This window comes from Eptatretus burgeri, chromosome 13 (genome assembly GCF_056783735.1).
Source record: "Eptatretus burgeri isolate ZD-2024b chromosome 13, Ebu_testis_v1, whole genome shotgun sequence".
NCBI classification, from domain to species: Eukaryota; Metazoa; Chordata; class Myxini; order Myxiniformes; family Myxinidae; genus Eptatretus; species Eptatretus burgeri.
In genome coordinates, this window is record NC_140973.1 from 66,386,803 (window position 1) to 66,401,828 (window position 15,026).

The 15,026-nt window shown below is 47.3% G+C and overlaps 2 protein-coding genes across 4 annotated transcripts in view; one reads left to right on the forward strand and one right to left on the reverse strand.

Annotated features, from left to right (window-relative positions):
- The first annotated feature begins 4,118 nt into the window (after window positions 1–4,118).
- On the forward strand, window positions 4,119–11,118 carry LOC147014689 (uncharacterized). 2 transcript variants are annotated; one of them, XM_085850693.1, is made up of 2 exons: window positions 4,119–9,974; window positions 10,179–11,118. In XM_085850693.1, the coding sequence occupies exon 1, from the start codon at window positions 4,247–4,249 to the stop codon at window positions 5,258–5,260; it is 1,014 nt and encodes a 337-aa protein (XP_085706819.1). In that variant the 5' UTR covers window positions 4,119–4,246; the 3' UTR covers window positions 5,261–9,974; window positions 10,179–11,118. The 2 variants fall into 2 exon arrangements, with proteins under 2 accessions (XP_085706819.1, XP_085706818.1); XM_085850692.1 differs by having other exon boundaries at window positions 4,119–9,322; window positions 9,567–11,118.
- PHYHD1 (phytanoyl-CoA dioxygenase domain containing 1) overlaps window positions 10,001–15,026 on the reverse strand; it is a 24,838-nt gene continuing 19,812 nt past the window's right edge. Inside the window, exons 6-11 of one of the 2 annotated variants that reach the window (XM_085850694.1) lie at window positions 14,309–14,371; window positions 14,096–14,117; window positions 11,663–11,791; window positions 11,167–11,283; window positions 10,894–11,020; window positions 10,001–10,697 (exon numbers count right to left, since the gene is read on the reverse strand). In XM_085850694.1, the coding sequence (XP_085706820.1) occupies window positions 10,658–10,697; window positions 10,894–11,020; window positions 11,167–11,283; window positions 11,663–11,791; window positions 14,096–14,117; window positions 14,309–14,371 (498 nt within the window). In that variant the 3' untranslated portion in view covers window positions 10,001–10,657. The remainder of the gene's footprint in view (window positions 10,698–10,893; window positions 11,021–11,166; window positions 11,284–11,662; window positions 11,792–14,095; window positions 14,118–14,308; window positions 14,372–15,026) is intronic. The other variant, XM_085850695.1, reaches the window with a different exon arrangement.

Sequence of the window (15,026 nt, forward strand, 5' to 3'; positions counted from 1 at the left end):
ACTCCAAAACCATGAAACCTTGCAGCCTGAAATTTTGCGTGCATACAAAGGGAACTCAAACGAAGTGCAGGAGTGTGTGTGTGTGTGTGTGGTGTGTGTGTGTGTCTGTGACCTCTGTTTCTCGACAACCACTGGTCCGATCTAATTGAAACTTGCCAGGTATATTGCTGGGGACCTGAGTATGTGCTTTCTCAAGGTTTGATATTAATCGGACAAGTAGTTCCCAAGTTATGGCCATTTATTTACCAAACCAATGACAGGAAACGTTGCTGCGTAGGCGTGGCCGTTGGGGAAAAGATCCTCAGCCGCGTTCCCCATGACGGGTTACAATGTATGGACTTCCAGATAGTGATGACTTACTGTATTCTAATAAATTCTCGATTTATTATGCACATTTATAGATAAACACAATGCCCCAACCCAGTCATCATTTACGAGAGCGAAGGAACGGCCTGTGTGGTTTTGAAATATATATATTTTTTTTGCACGTACGGCATACACGTATGGGTACGCGAGAGTGAAAGAACGGCCTGTGTAGTTGTTTCTGGCACGCGGTTTGAAAGTTTTTTTTTTTGCATGTACGGCCACGCACGTACAGCCACGCACGTACGGGCACGAGAGAGCGAAGGAACGGCCTGTGTGGTTGCTTCTGGCACGCGGTTTGAAAGTTTTTGGTTTTTTTTGCATGTACGGCCACGCACGTACAGCCACGCACGTACGGGCATGCACTAGTAACTATGAATCGCTGGAAATATTATAAAGCTTGTAAACGCCCGGAGACGCCAGCGTGTGTGGCTGCATTTCATTTCCGCACAGGCCATAACCTTGAGAATTTCTTAAACTATGCCGAATTACAAAATTTAAGCTCCATAATTGAACTTAGCAGCAGTTCTGACTGCGAAAAAAGGTGTTCATTTGTCCAATTCAGACATTGCTTGGGTATTTCCGGGTGCATGGATTTATACAACTGACCGGAAAGTGCTTGGTTGTTCGTTTCAAAGCCACCAGAAGTAAGACCCATCGCTTTGCTCACGGAAATACCAATCTTTGCATAATTGCTGAAAAAACGAAAACGGAATAAAAATAAACTTTCACCCATTAAAAATCATGTGAATAAATTATTGAAATACCTGCTTTTTGTATCCTTTTTTCACCTGCGACTCGAGCGACCTGCTTTGAGATGCTTTAAAAGGCAGTGTATAATCAGCGTTTTCTGAATCTAATCAACATGAAAAATGGGATTGATTGAGACTCATTTATAAGTAAAGAAGATGAAGGAGGAAGACATTTTCCACCCGGTTTTATGTGGAACACGGCGGTTAAAAAGAACACGTTGCTGTTTTGGCTAATTTTATCACCTCGGTTCGCTGCCTACTCTCCCCTCATGCTTACTTCCCTTCCCCTTATGCTGCTTTCATTCCCCTTATGCAGCCTTCTCCTCCCCTCACACTGCCTTCCCTCCCTTTATGCTGCTTTCTTCCCTTCCCCTCATGCTGCCTTCCCTTCCCTCCCCTGTCACTGCATTCCCCTCCCTTTATACTGCTTTCTTCCCTTCCTCTCACACTGCCTTCTCAATCCTCCCCTCATGCTGCCTTCCCTTCCCTCCCCTGTAACTGCATTCCCCTCCCCTCTCCACCCCCTTGCATGTCCTTGGGCAGTCTCTGCGTGCTGTATTCACATGCTGTTTTAACATACCCTATTTCGTTCAATCCTGCACTTACCTCCTCCCCCCTCCACAAGTCCCACTTCCAAACACGTCAAGAACACCTCCCCTCATGCTTACCTCCACCCAACCCGGCTCCTCCCCTTCCTGGAGTGTAAAGCGACTTTTGCTGAGGCTTCGCTCTCTCCACCCTCCCTTTCCTAGCTCCTCCCCCACCCCTCCTCTCCTTGTTCCCCTACTCCTCCTCTCTCCTTTCTCCTCCACCCTCCTCTATTCTTCAACTCTCTCCCTTCCCCACCCCTCTCCCTCTGTTAAGGGGACCATTTAGGACTGACGGTTTAGTTTTGAATGTAAAAGTTTCCCCAATGTGTGGCATGTATGAATCGGATTCAGTGAGCCGACCGGAGGGATGCAAGGGTTGCTACATCTATGAGCATGCATGCAGGCTGGCCTTTGCCAGGAAGATAGCATAGCTTTTAAATGCTCCCACCTGGTTTTATATAGAACCCAGCTGTTAAAAAGAAAGTGTTGTCATTTGAGCATGTTTTATCACCTTTCTCTTCCCCTCACACTGCCTTTTCCTCCCCTTTCCATCACACTTACCTCCTCCCACACCCCACCTCCCTCCCTCCATCTCACCATCCACGATGGACATGTTTCAACATACCCCATTTTGTTCAATCCTGTACTACCCCCCCTCTCCTTTCTCCACAAGCCCCACTACCAAATGCAAGTCGAGAACCTCTCCCCTCATGCTTATCTCCTCCCAAACTCCCTCCCCTCTCACTCATGCTTACCTCCTACAAAACCCCTCCCCTCTCCCTCCCAAACCCCCTCCCCTCTCCCTCCCAAACCCCTCCCCTCTCCCTCCCAAACCCCCTCTCTTCCCCATCCTCCAAGTTCCCACCCCTCCTCCTTCCCGGAGTGTATAGCAACGTTTGATGAGGTGTCACTCTCCACACCTCCCACCTCTTCGCTTCCCACACCTCCCCTTCCTCACCCCCAACCCCTTCCTCACCCCACCCCCTTGCTCACCCCACCCCTTCCTCACCCCTACCCCCTTCCTCACCCCACCCCCTTCCTCACCCCCACCCCTTCCTCACCCCTACCCCCTTCCTCACCCCTACCCCCTTCCTCACCCCTACCCCCTTCCTCACCCCTACCCCCTTCCTCACCCCCTACCCCTCCTCACCCCTACCCCCTTCCTCACCCCCTACCCCTCCTCACCCCTACCCCCTTCCTCACCCCCTACCCCTCCTCACCCCTACCCCCCTTCCTCACCCCCTACCCTCCTCACCCCTACCCCCTTCCTCACCCCCTACCCCTCCTCACCCCTACCCCCTTCCTCACCCCTACCCCCTTCCTCACCCCTACCCCCTTCCTCACCCCCTACCCCTCCTCACCCCTACCCCCTTCCTCACCCCTACCCCCCTTCCTCACCCCTACCCCTCCTCACCCCCTTAGAGCTCTCCCACCCCTCCTCCCTTCCTCTTCACTCCCCCCCTCTTTCTACCTCCCGCCCCTCTTTCAACCTCCCGCGCCCTCTTAATATCCACATCAGTGAAGCGACGGACTGTATTCTCGAATAAATTTAATAGGTTGCCTTCAGCGAAGCCTTCCTTGAAAAAAAACAACAGAAATCCGGCCGCTCAAGTGGTATTTTTTTTTGCCCTAAACTGACCATGCACGGAAAACGAATTGATTTGAGACGAATTTATGCCGTTACTAACTAAACAAGAAGTAGCCTTATTCGTTCGATTGGTGAAGGCACTGGTACTGTGAAGAGAGGATTTATAAACTCTTTATGATATTTAAAAAAAATAAAACCACGAGCTGCATAAGTCAGAAATCACTACAAAACATGAACTCCATGGGTAAAGCACAACTTAAAACAACAACATTCTAAAAGAATACAAAAACAACAACAACAACGGTTTGAGTTGCCGCCATTTTACAAGCGATTTGCATTCCCTTTTTTTTGTCATTGTGGTCAAAATTCGACATAAATCGAACCCTGAAGTGGTAGAGTAAAATAAATCACAGATTATAAAGCCAATGGCTTGTATTCTATCAATAACGTCGAATCATTTGCTTGTACGATTCGATAGAAGAAGCACATTAATAATAATCGTTGGTCGAATTTGAAGCGGTGTATTGCGAAAAAACACCTTCACAACAAAATGCAATTTTTAAATTGTTAAAAGTATACTTTTGCTTGTAATGAAAACAGTGGTTGGACGTATGAAAAAAGATGAACGCGATAAAACTCGTTCACGCTGAAGGAATAAAATTAAACCTTCGAACAAATCAACGGGCACACTGACGTTATAAACCCGAAAAAAATATTATTTTCTCTCACATAATCGTTGAGAAAATACATACGATTAACCATATAGAGGGAGATTAAAAAAAATAAACAAAAAAAAAAAAAACGAACATTTAAATCGGAACACGAGCTCGACCGGAAGTTGAGCGTATTCCGCCATTTTAGGCAACGAGGGAACGGTCTTGCTTCGGACGAAGTGAAGGCAGTTCGGACGTATTTTTTTCCCTCGGTTACCTCAGAGCAGCGACGAGGCAGACATGGTGAAGCTGTTTGTGGGCAATCTGCCAGCTTCGGCGAACACGGCCGAGCTGCGAACCGTGTTCGAGCGGTACGGCCAGGTGAACGAGTGCGACATCATGAAGAACTACGCGTTCGTGCACATGGAGAAGGAGATCGACGCGAAAAACGCCATCGCCGACCTGCACAAGTCTGAATTCAAAGACAACCGCATCAACGTGCTTTATTCCACCACGAAGGTACGAAACGCCATCAAGATATTCGTGGGCAATGTGGACATCTCGGTGTCGAGCCGGGAGATCAAGGAGATGTTCGAGAAGTACGGGCGGGTCCTCGAATGCGATATCGTCAAGGATTACGCTTTCGTGCACATGGAGAAAGGTCCGACCGTCATGGAGTCCATCGACGCTCTGCACGGCAAGACCCTCGGCGGGAGGGCGCTCAACGTGAAGCTGTCGGTGAGCACGCACGGCCGTGAAGACTTCGACGGGCCGGCCACAGGCTTCCCGGGATACCGTAATGGCGGAATGATGGGCATGCTACCACACCCTCCTCCCGGATACCCGCTACCACCACCCGTCCCGCCGGGCTACGGCCGACCGTTTCCACCACCACCGCCGCCGCCACCACCACCTCCGCCAGGTTACGGTCGCCTTGGCCCCAGAAGAGAGGTCCCCGGGCGACCTTACGCACTGGAGGAGCGCTTCACCCTTCGTCCTCGTCCTTCTCCTTACCCGGATCCTTACGAGAGGCGTCCGCTTCCTCCACATCCTGCTCAGGCGCCGCATGCTCCTCCTGTACCACCTGTTCATCTCCGCGACCCCTACGAACGACTGCCGATCTCCTACTACCGCGGCGCCCCTCGGCTGGCCAGAGAGCGAAGCCCCGTGCGCCCCTACCCCACGTCCAATGCCTTGTATGCTCGTAGGGCCCTCAGCCCGCCGGCCATCGCTTCTCGCTACCGGCTCTCGGAATCCTACGAGCGAGATTCGGCCTACGAGCGCTACAATAGCGCCGCCCGGAGAGTGTACTAGGGCGGTGTCCGTGGGAATGGGCAGCGGAACGGATTGGGGAGTGGGGGGGGGGGGGGACTGTTTAATGTACCGAGAGTTTTTTTGGAGTGGGTAATATGGCGTTTATGATAACTAGTACTTACCCGTTCAGATAGGCGGACATCTAATTAATATAGAAAACTGCTTCCAGTGTGCCGTTCCGATTTAGCTCATTTCATATCTCCTGCCCCCTTCTCTCCCAACCCTCTCACCATTCAGATCATCCCATGTCCTCTCCCTTTCAGATCATCCCATGTCCTCTCCCCTTCAGATCATATCCCATGTCCTCTCCTCTCCCCTTCAGATCATATCCCATGTCCTCTCCTCTCCCCTTCAGATCATATCCCATGTCCTCTCCTCTCCCCTTCAGATCATATCCCATGTCCTCTCCTCTCCCCTTCAGATCATATCCCATGTCCTCTCCTCTCCCCTTCAGATCATATCCCATGTCCTCTCCTCTCCCCTTCAGATCATATCCCATGTCCTCTCCTCTCCCCTTCAGATCATATCCCATGTCCTCTCCTCTCCCCTTCAGATCATATCCCATGTCCTCTCCTCTCCCCTTCAGATCATATCCCATGTCCTCTCCTCTCCCCTTCAGATCATATCCCATGTCCTCTCCTCTCCCCTTCAGATCATATCCCATGTCCTCTCCTCTCCCCTTCAGATCATATCCCATGTCCTCTCCTCTCCCCTTCAGATGATCATCCCATGTCCTCTCCTCTCCCCTTCAGATGATCATCCCATGTCCTCTCCTCTCCCCTTCAGATCATCCCATGTCCTCTCCTCCCCCCTTCAGATCATATCCTCCACCTTCACCTTCCCCTTCCCACCCCCCCAATTAGTTCATCCCACATCCTCAATCCCCCCCCCCAACTCATCCCATATCCCCTCCTGACCCCTTTGGCTCATCCCATACCCCCCCCTCCCGGGAATTTGTACCCGCTCAATTTTAGTTTTGGGTGAAAATTGCGTGCTCGCGTGTTGGCTGAGCGACATGGGGTTGGCGTTGTTCTTTGATCTTGTTGATTCCTGTTCATGCATTCATGTTGATACTAATTTTCCCATTTACATTTATTCGGCCCTTTTCTGCGAACGTGTAGTGCGATTCATTGGTGCGTTTATCACTGATAATCATCGTCATAATCGTCATCATTATCATCATCATTTTACGCCCACGTTCGGCACTGCTTTGTAAATCGGCTGATGTTAGTCCGTTCTGGTTGTTTGAGGTGTTGGGCGGTTTTTCCATGGCGTGTACACGGTTGCAGCCCGCCAGGTCCGCCACATTTTCTTGTGCTTGTGTAATCTCATTCGTCATTGCGTATATTATTATTATTACTCCGCATTCCGCCCTGTATCGCGGCTCTTGAGTTTTTAATAAAATACTTTTCAGCCCCAACGTTTCGCTCGCACACCGATAGCCATCGCTGTTTTGTCTATCTCACACCACCTCTTGCACAAACTACAGCCTGCGTGTCATTCGTTGAACATGCGATGTTCGTCGATCTTTGTGCCAGCTTCAATTTCCACTATTTCCCTCCCTCGTGTTTTTTCCACGTTATCCTTCATATTCATTTGCCATCAACCATTACACACACACGCACACTGCACTTTCCACCATACTTGCCCTTGCACATTTAAACACTGCTATCCCACCCATGAGACTCCCATTCCCCCCCCACTTGCATTCCCAGGTACACCACATCCCTACACACCTTGTATTCTTCCCCCTCCCCACACACACGCACACCCAACCCATTACATCATTCCCCATGCACGACCAATTACACCACTCTCCCCACCTCCACCTCCCCATGCATGGCCATTATCATTCCCCTCAACGCCCCATCTGGTCGTCCCCATTCTTCATACTCCCACCCAGCTGTCCCTGTTCCTCATTGTCCAGCCCCACCGTGCACTGCCCCGTTGCAAGCACCCCTCCCTGCCTTGCGCAGCGCCGCTTTTCCTCGTCCCACGCTGCCCTGTCTCCCCTCGCCACTGGCGGCCATCAATCCCCATCCTTGTGCGCACCCCGTCTTCATACATTGGATCCCGTCCTGTCCTGCCCCACACTTTTATTTGTTGGGTCCATTCCCTGATCCCACACCTCATTGTTTCCCAGGCCCTGCAACCTGCAGTCTGCAGTCTTTGTTGGCCAGGTGTGGCCTTCACACCCCACACCTTAGTCCTGTCTGTAATGTCACCTGTGATGTTGCAAACAATGAGTCGTTACAGACCAGGCCATTTTCTTGCCATCTCATTATTTTCTCTCCACTATTTCACCTTGCCACCACCTCTTTCCCCCTCTAATGTACTGTTTCCTTCTTTCTCGTTTCCTTCAAACCACCATTTATCGTCGATTAAAAAAAAAACAAAAAAACCTTGCTTGTTCTCACCATAATTCCCTTCCCCAAAATTAAATCTCCCAACTTGTACCCCGCTGGGTATGGTTTCACGTCCCACTTTTCTTCGATGTTCCTGTGGGAAAAGTGTGCGTTCTAAAAACACAAAAGTGCAATTCACCATGGTGGCGGCAGGGAGGGGGCGGTCCACGTGCAAACTTAACTCGTGGTGGCGGTGTGCCGGCATGCCCATCTGTGAATTCTTGCGATTGCCATTCATTCACGTTGAAGCTTCAACTTCAGGAGCCCAAGGACCAAGGTACAGTGTAACTGGAAATTCCTCCACTGCCTTTGCTTTCACTTTTTGAGGTGAGTCCCAATTCCCAAAATAAATGGCAGTGCAGTGCAGTGCAGTACAGTATTTTGTGCCAGTCTAGCAATGTAACTGATAGTGACTACTGACGGTGCAACACCATATCGGATGTGCCACCTTTGCAAAGTCATTCTCCGAGTCAAAAGATTTCACCACATTTCTGAACCCAAATTTCTCCACCTCGCATCCATAGTTGTATTCTTTGTTTCAGGTGTTGTACTCTCATGGTCACTTGGCCACACTTAACATTCCATAGGTTTGCACTGAAATCATATTTAGCTTTGTGTAAGTTGAAGTTTACCTGTGCATTGTCACAGCCGTCTATCTTGCTAAGAATTTGCAGAAGTAATTGTAGGTGTGCGAGCGCTTCTTCACTTGCGTGGGTGGCTGTCTTAACATTGATACTGCGTCTCTCGTCTGTCCAGGCCCTTCCTGTGGCCATTGACCTGTGTAGCACATAAACTTTTGTTCCCCAGTCACCTTTTGGGTTTGCCGAATTTCTCGATGAAGACGGTCCCATCGCTCGGCCGTAGGTTTCTTGAAGGCTTGAATTTTTAATTTGTTCAGGGTGCCGGCAATAATGCATCAACTTTTCGTCGAACGACCCTCGAATGCCAACGGCTCGATCTTTGAGGTTCACCATCTTGATGCTAGCCAATGGATCCCCGGCTTAACTTTCATCCTAGGGATGGTGCGTTTATTGATGCGACTGCCTGCTGTCGAAGCACCAATCCTGCAGTTTATAATCGGATCAGGAATCGAACCCAGGCTCGACAGCTCAAAGGCGAGCACACTCCCTCTGAGCTATCTTGCCAGCCCATTGATGCTGCATTGAGGTAGATCTTGTGTTGGTAATCAGTAATCTCCATAACTTCCTTCTTATTCCTCGTTCAATCGCATCTCGACTCCACGCCGTTAAACTTGCCACGCCAGGACTTTCTTCTCATCGGCATCAAAATGAGATCGAGGGAGGGAGTGTGGCAGTTGCAATATGTGGTTATTCTTGTTTTAGCTTAAGGTTAAAATGAGAGTAATGTGAATCCCTTTTTCAGAACCAACTCGTCTGTTAAAAATTGCCATTTTGAATTGTCATGCTAACTGTTCTGTCTTTCTGCCTCCACTCAGCCTTCCACCACTGTCGCAGTCGAGCATTTCCTCCATTTTTTTTTTTTTTTACTCCTTTTTATCTCCGTCCTCCCCTCATGCTGCCTTTTGTTTTCTTCTCAAATCGGACTTCCTCTTATGCATATGCAATATGTAGCTTATTAGTGTGTGATTGCAGGGTTGGTAAGACCTTGTGATGGAGATCTCCCAGAATGCTGGAGGGTAAGTGTTCCTGTGTCTGCACATACTGTGACATATTTGTGCTCTGTTCTCAATCGCTCTCATTCAAATTGTCAGCCATGTTTTTCCCTCCTCCGCACTTCCCCATGTTTGTTGCTCCTCACCTGACCTTCAATGATGTTTCAATTTAAGCACAGATTTGTGGTAACAAAATTCCGCCTTGTCCTGAAGTTGCGATTCCATGTATTGTTGGCTTTTGGTGTCGCTATCTGCTGTACTCTAACAGGTGAGCTGTGCTGTGGTTGTCACATCACCTCTTGCTTGCCTTACGTATGCACTCGGATAAAGGTTCCTCTCCGCCTGCTGACAGCAATTGAGCAATAGTTTTGATTGGCAAGAGCAAGCAACATGGTCCATTGTGGTGCCCACTTGCAGTGCCGCGTTTGTGCTGGAATAAACATCACCCGATTACTCTTGCTCTGGACACATCGTGGGACTGTGACGGTCAGTTGCTTGGGCTCTCCCTGGTTGTGTCCTGCTCTTCACAAGTGCAAGCCTCCAAAGCCTTTGGCTCATTGGTATTATTGTTTTGTTGACTCCGATTGCTTTGTCTCACGACGCTGCCCATCGGCCAACATCCATTATGATGACGTGAGCAAGACGTATGTAAACCGTCAAAGTGTACTCGTTTACGGTAAGTGACTGTAATGATAAATACCGTTTGCATTTGCACAGTTTAATCCTTTATTTTATTCCTATTCCAAAAAAAACTTTTTCTTCCATGTCAACCATCCATCCACCAGTAGTTTTTCAACTCCACAGCCATGTTGTAACATTTTTTCGTTGTATCGACTTGTGTTTTGAAATGCGGTCGATGACCCTGCTATGCCCTTTGCAGTCATTGGAATGTCGTCAACCTTTCGACTCTGGTGATATTCATCGATGTGTGGCGGTGTAAGCGTGGCAATGTGTACAAGATTATAATAACACTCGTTCCTTACAAGGAACTTCAACACAGGAGGAAGCCATTTGTCCCATCAAGCCTGCACAATCTAACAGCTCGGTTGGTAACCCAACCTTGGGTTGTTAGTCTATGTCCTATGCTTTTTAATGCTGAGCGTCAATCAAGGAAGTAGCATATATCATTTTAATATTTTCTGTGACGACTCGGCCGGGGTTCGAATTGCCGACACCTTCAAGACTCGGAGCGGATGCTCCAACCATTAAGCCACCGAGTCCTGTAAAATTTGCTTGGTGTATTATCAAGATAATTTGTTGTGTTCTAGAATTTGCTTTCCTTTGTATTTGGTCATCGTTCTCCGGCTTTTCGTGGTGGCGCAGTCCCTCAATCGGTCTGGGCACTTCCTTGGTGGTAATCTACAGAGCTGGGAAAGGCAGTGCGACGGAAGGCTGCATCCTTGAGGGAAGAGGGTCGGAGGAAGGAGACAAAAGTACAGTTGGAACCCCGTTTCCAATCGCCCTGTTTTCTTCATGAATGTGTGGCCACGGCCACCACCCTATTGCAGATTATTATTCTGTACAGTTGGCATTCACTTCACCACGTGCTTCTGCACAGTCACTTGCTATGCTCTGCTGCATGAACCTATCCTTACCAATTATCCTTGCTCCACATACAGTCTTGGGAGTCCATGATGTGGAAGACGTATGCTTGTCGGGATCGGTTTGATGTGTTCATGTTGCTCTTGTGTACCACGCGTCCGTCGAAAATCACGAGGCTTCCTGCAATTTATGTTGTTTAAAGAATAAGAACGTAATCTTTGCTTTTTGTTGCCTCTTGTAAATGTGTTTTTTTTTGGAATAAAGTGATTTACACAGCTGTCCTGAGTTCGCAAACTCACACAAAGCGCTCTTGTTGACCGGTTTACCTTTTATTGCGGGTAACTTCACAAACTCTTCATCGAGATAGTCGCTTTCTTGACCGAGAAACTTGGTCTTTGGGTACTCTGTTGGCAGAGACCGAACCAGCCTCCTTGTGATTTCATCTGCAAAGTAAACGTTTCTTTTTATTCACTCATTTGCAATATATGGGGCAAACAGCTTGCAAGTAACTAGCCCTTGCTGTAGCCTTGCCCAGGGCTGAAGAAGATTTCAAAGTTTTGTTTAAGTAATAGAGGTAGCCCAGAAGACAGATTTGAAGAATCGAAGCTTGAGCCTTCTCCAAGAGAAAGAGGTTCAGCCCCCAAAGGAGAAAAGAGTGGTCACATTGATGATTTCATATCTGGGATCATTGGAACCCTCTCCCTCCCCCTCTCATTTTAAACTCTCCTGCAGCTATGTTTGACCATAAGGTTTGGTCTAAACTGCTCCCATGTACATGATGCCCTTCCCATTTGGCATTGAGATGAACCACTATCTACGTACTTCGATGCGATCCGGGAATGAATTGCAGGCAGCCGTTTTCTTCTGTTGCATCCTCAACAGCAAACCAGAAGCCGGTGATGCATTGCATTGGTTCTGTATGCAGGAAGGTCGCATCCTGGTGTGGTGTCACTAGATTTGGGGCCCAGGAGCACACAGGTCAGTGGTCATCCTTTTGTGGGATCATAAAATTTCTTTAGCTTTTTCATAATTGTTGATTTCCCAGATGTTTTTTTCCATACGATTTGCTTTACCTACTGTAAAACTAAACCTTAATTTCAAGAATCTTTTTTGGTCGTAACAACGCTGACTTGGATTTTGCGAGGGATCCAGGAAACACTACCGATGACATCAGCAGACTGCCTGAATAAAGGCATCCATTCAAGAGGAAAGGGTGCATACCTTGAAGGTGATTGCATTTATCAACAGGTAAGGGGTTTTATTTGTGTATAGTTGAGGCTCGTGGAAGAGCAAGAACACTGAATGTAACAGTATTGGGGGGGACACCAACAGCAGTGTTGAAGGACAAAATAGAGGGAGACTTGGACGAACAATGGGTGTGTGGGAGGGGGGGGAATGAGGGACAGGAAAGGATGCATGGGGTGGACAAGATAGATCCAGAAGAAAGCCCCAAAGAGAGAAAATTGGAAGGAAGGATTTTGGATGTGGAACAAGAGTAGAAAAGATCATGGTTTTGGATTGGGGACTATCTGAGATGGTGGTGAACAGCTGTCTTAAAGACCTGGAGATGAGATTGAAGAGAACATGGGAGGAGTGAGGTTGAAGAGAATTGTGCCATCATATCTTTAACATTGATGCGAACGTTTGATCATATTTCGTCGTCCTCAATGGTTAAACGTCTATTTTGAAAGTAGTCAAATTTTCACTAACGACTTGGGTAGGAATGCAACTTCAATAAATGTGATTGTAAATCATTGACCGACTCACTCAGTTATCTCCTAGTAACATTTAATCATTCACTCAAAATATATTGGGTCTGCTGTTTCAGCAAACCACGTCCATTTTTCTCTCATTTACTCGTGCTGAATGCATTGATCAAATTGACTGTTGAATCATCGCTGGATATTTTTGGAGAACTTTTAAGCTTGTCATGCTATGCTCCAGCTGTCATGCCTCATGGCTTTGTCTAGGGTGCTAGCTTTCAATGGCATGCTCTTTTGGAAAGGCACACCATCGGCTTTTTAATGTTAACTATTCATGGTGATCAGTTGAAGCACTTGTCCAGCTTCACTTTCCCTCCGCAGGGGCATACTTGATGATGCAACACCCACTCCACTAAGCTTCAAGGGAATGTCTCAACCCAACTCTTATTGTTGCAATTTTATAGCTGCAGTTAACTGTCCTTCCTCCCTCTCCACCAAGTTACACTTTCTCATGAGCTTTGTCTCTGAGAGAATCTCTTCCGATTAAAGCCACATCTAACACCTCTTAAAATACAGCTCATCAAGGCTCATGGAGGAGCGAGAACACACCATACTAACACGTTCAACTGCAGTATTTTGCTCGTCTGATGGCTTTACTTACACCACCAAAAGTCGATGGAGGTTATGTTTTCATCCTTGTTTGTCTGTCTGTGAGCACAATATCTCAAAAAGTTATGGACGGATTCAAACAAAATTTGGTGGACAGGTTGGGTGCGTGACCAGGACGAATTGTTTCAATTTTTTTTTGTCAATATCGGGATACGAGATTAAAAATTATTTAAAGTAATTTTTTTCACCCTTAAGTGATTGGGCCAAAAACTATATGGAGCAGAATATTTCAAAAAGCTATGGATGGATTTGATGGATGAGCTGGGTCGGTGAAAATAATAAGCTGATTAGATTTTGGTTCAGGTCCCAATCCAGATCTGGCTTATCAATGGTGTAGAAAATGTAAACTCTTCAGCCAGGCAGAGGTAGTGCTCTATTGAGTGCCCTTATCGTTGGTTTTCCTGCATTAGTTGGAGAACTCCACAATCGCTTCAATATAACTTGCATTTGACAGTTGCTTCAGGAGGAAGGGTAGAATAGGGTACAATGGTGGAGCTGTTTTCTTTTGAAATAAAAAGTGTTGCTGGGATGCCAAGTGCAATTTAACTCTACCACCATCTTGTATTGTGTTCCATTGCCATGGTTATGCAGTACTTAAACAAAGAATCGTGGAAGACTGGACGAGCACACTCCAAAAATGTCCGGAATGTCTGATGAAGGTTGGCGAACTATAAATGATTGGAAAGAATAATATATGCATGAAACCAAGAATGGAAGTTAATTTGCAATACATTTGTTTTGTAAAGCTTTTAAATCTCTATGCAAGAAAACAAACGGTGATTAAAAAATTAATGAATAGATAAATGAAGAAGACCTGACCAATGATAGCCTTATACATATAGTGTGTTTTACAAAATTTGAACTGATCTGCCATAAAGCGTACCTTCGCCCCCGATCCCTGGTTGCTGTAATGGGTGGGGGGTGGGGAGGGTGGTCGCACATTGGATTTATATTTGAATCCATCAAGTGTCAAATAATCACAAAATAACAATGTGTATACAAATGTCCAATATATTCAAAAAAAAAGAACAATATTTTCAAATATATAAATAAAGAAAACTGTCCAAAACAAAAAAGAACAATTCTTGGCACTTACCTTGAAGATGTACATGCTCTGTACAACAACAGGTTTATTGATCTGTAAAGCCTTTGCTGTATCCTGGAGGGGTACATTGATGAGACTTTTAACATGAGTAAGCTTTTTGCACAAGACAGGTTCATGGTCATTTATTTATGACGGGGAAATACTGTTGCGAATCTGGAAGCCATGAGCACACAACATTCAGGCCCTATAGCTCAGTTATTTCGATAAGTGAATGTGGATAGATAGCTTCCCATCCCTTGACTAATGGGTAATTAAATGCTCATGCGCTGTGGAGTTATTTTGACACGGTTTTTCTTTTACATTTTTCCTCCAACATGAACTACAACAACAGCTGCGGACCACTCCAGCTCCAAATAAAACAACGACGAAAACCCTCTGCTCCTGGCATTCTCAGCTCGCTCAGTAGGGGAAAGGTCATGCCCCCACCCACCGATTCGCTTGGCAGGGCGCCAAGTAGGGAAAAGGTCAAGCCGCGCCCGGGAATGAATCACGCCTGAGCGAGCCCCTCCCGAGAACAAATCACGCCTGAGCGAGCCGCGCCCCGAGAACGAATTGCGCCTGAGCGAGTGTGCCGGGGAGGATAAAAAGGAACAGAGAATCCACGCAGGGAGCGTCTTCTTCCTCTTCCTCCTCCTGATGATCAAGAGCTTGGGCTTCAGACACCATCCACCACCGGAGCCGCAAGGCTGTGCGCCGTCTCTCGGAGGGA

Bases quoted from the DNA above. Each gene is read 5' to 3' on its own strand.
- LOC147014689 (XM_085850693.1), top strand. From the start codon at position 4,247: ATGGTGAAGCTGTTTGTGGGCAATCTGCCAGCTTCGGCGAACACGGCC.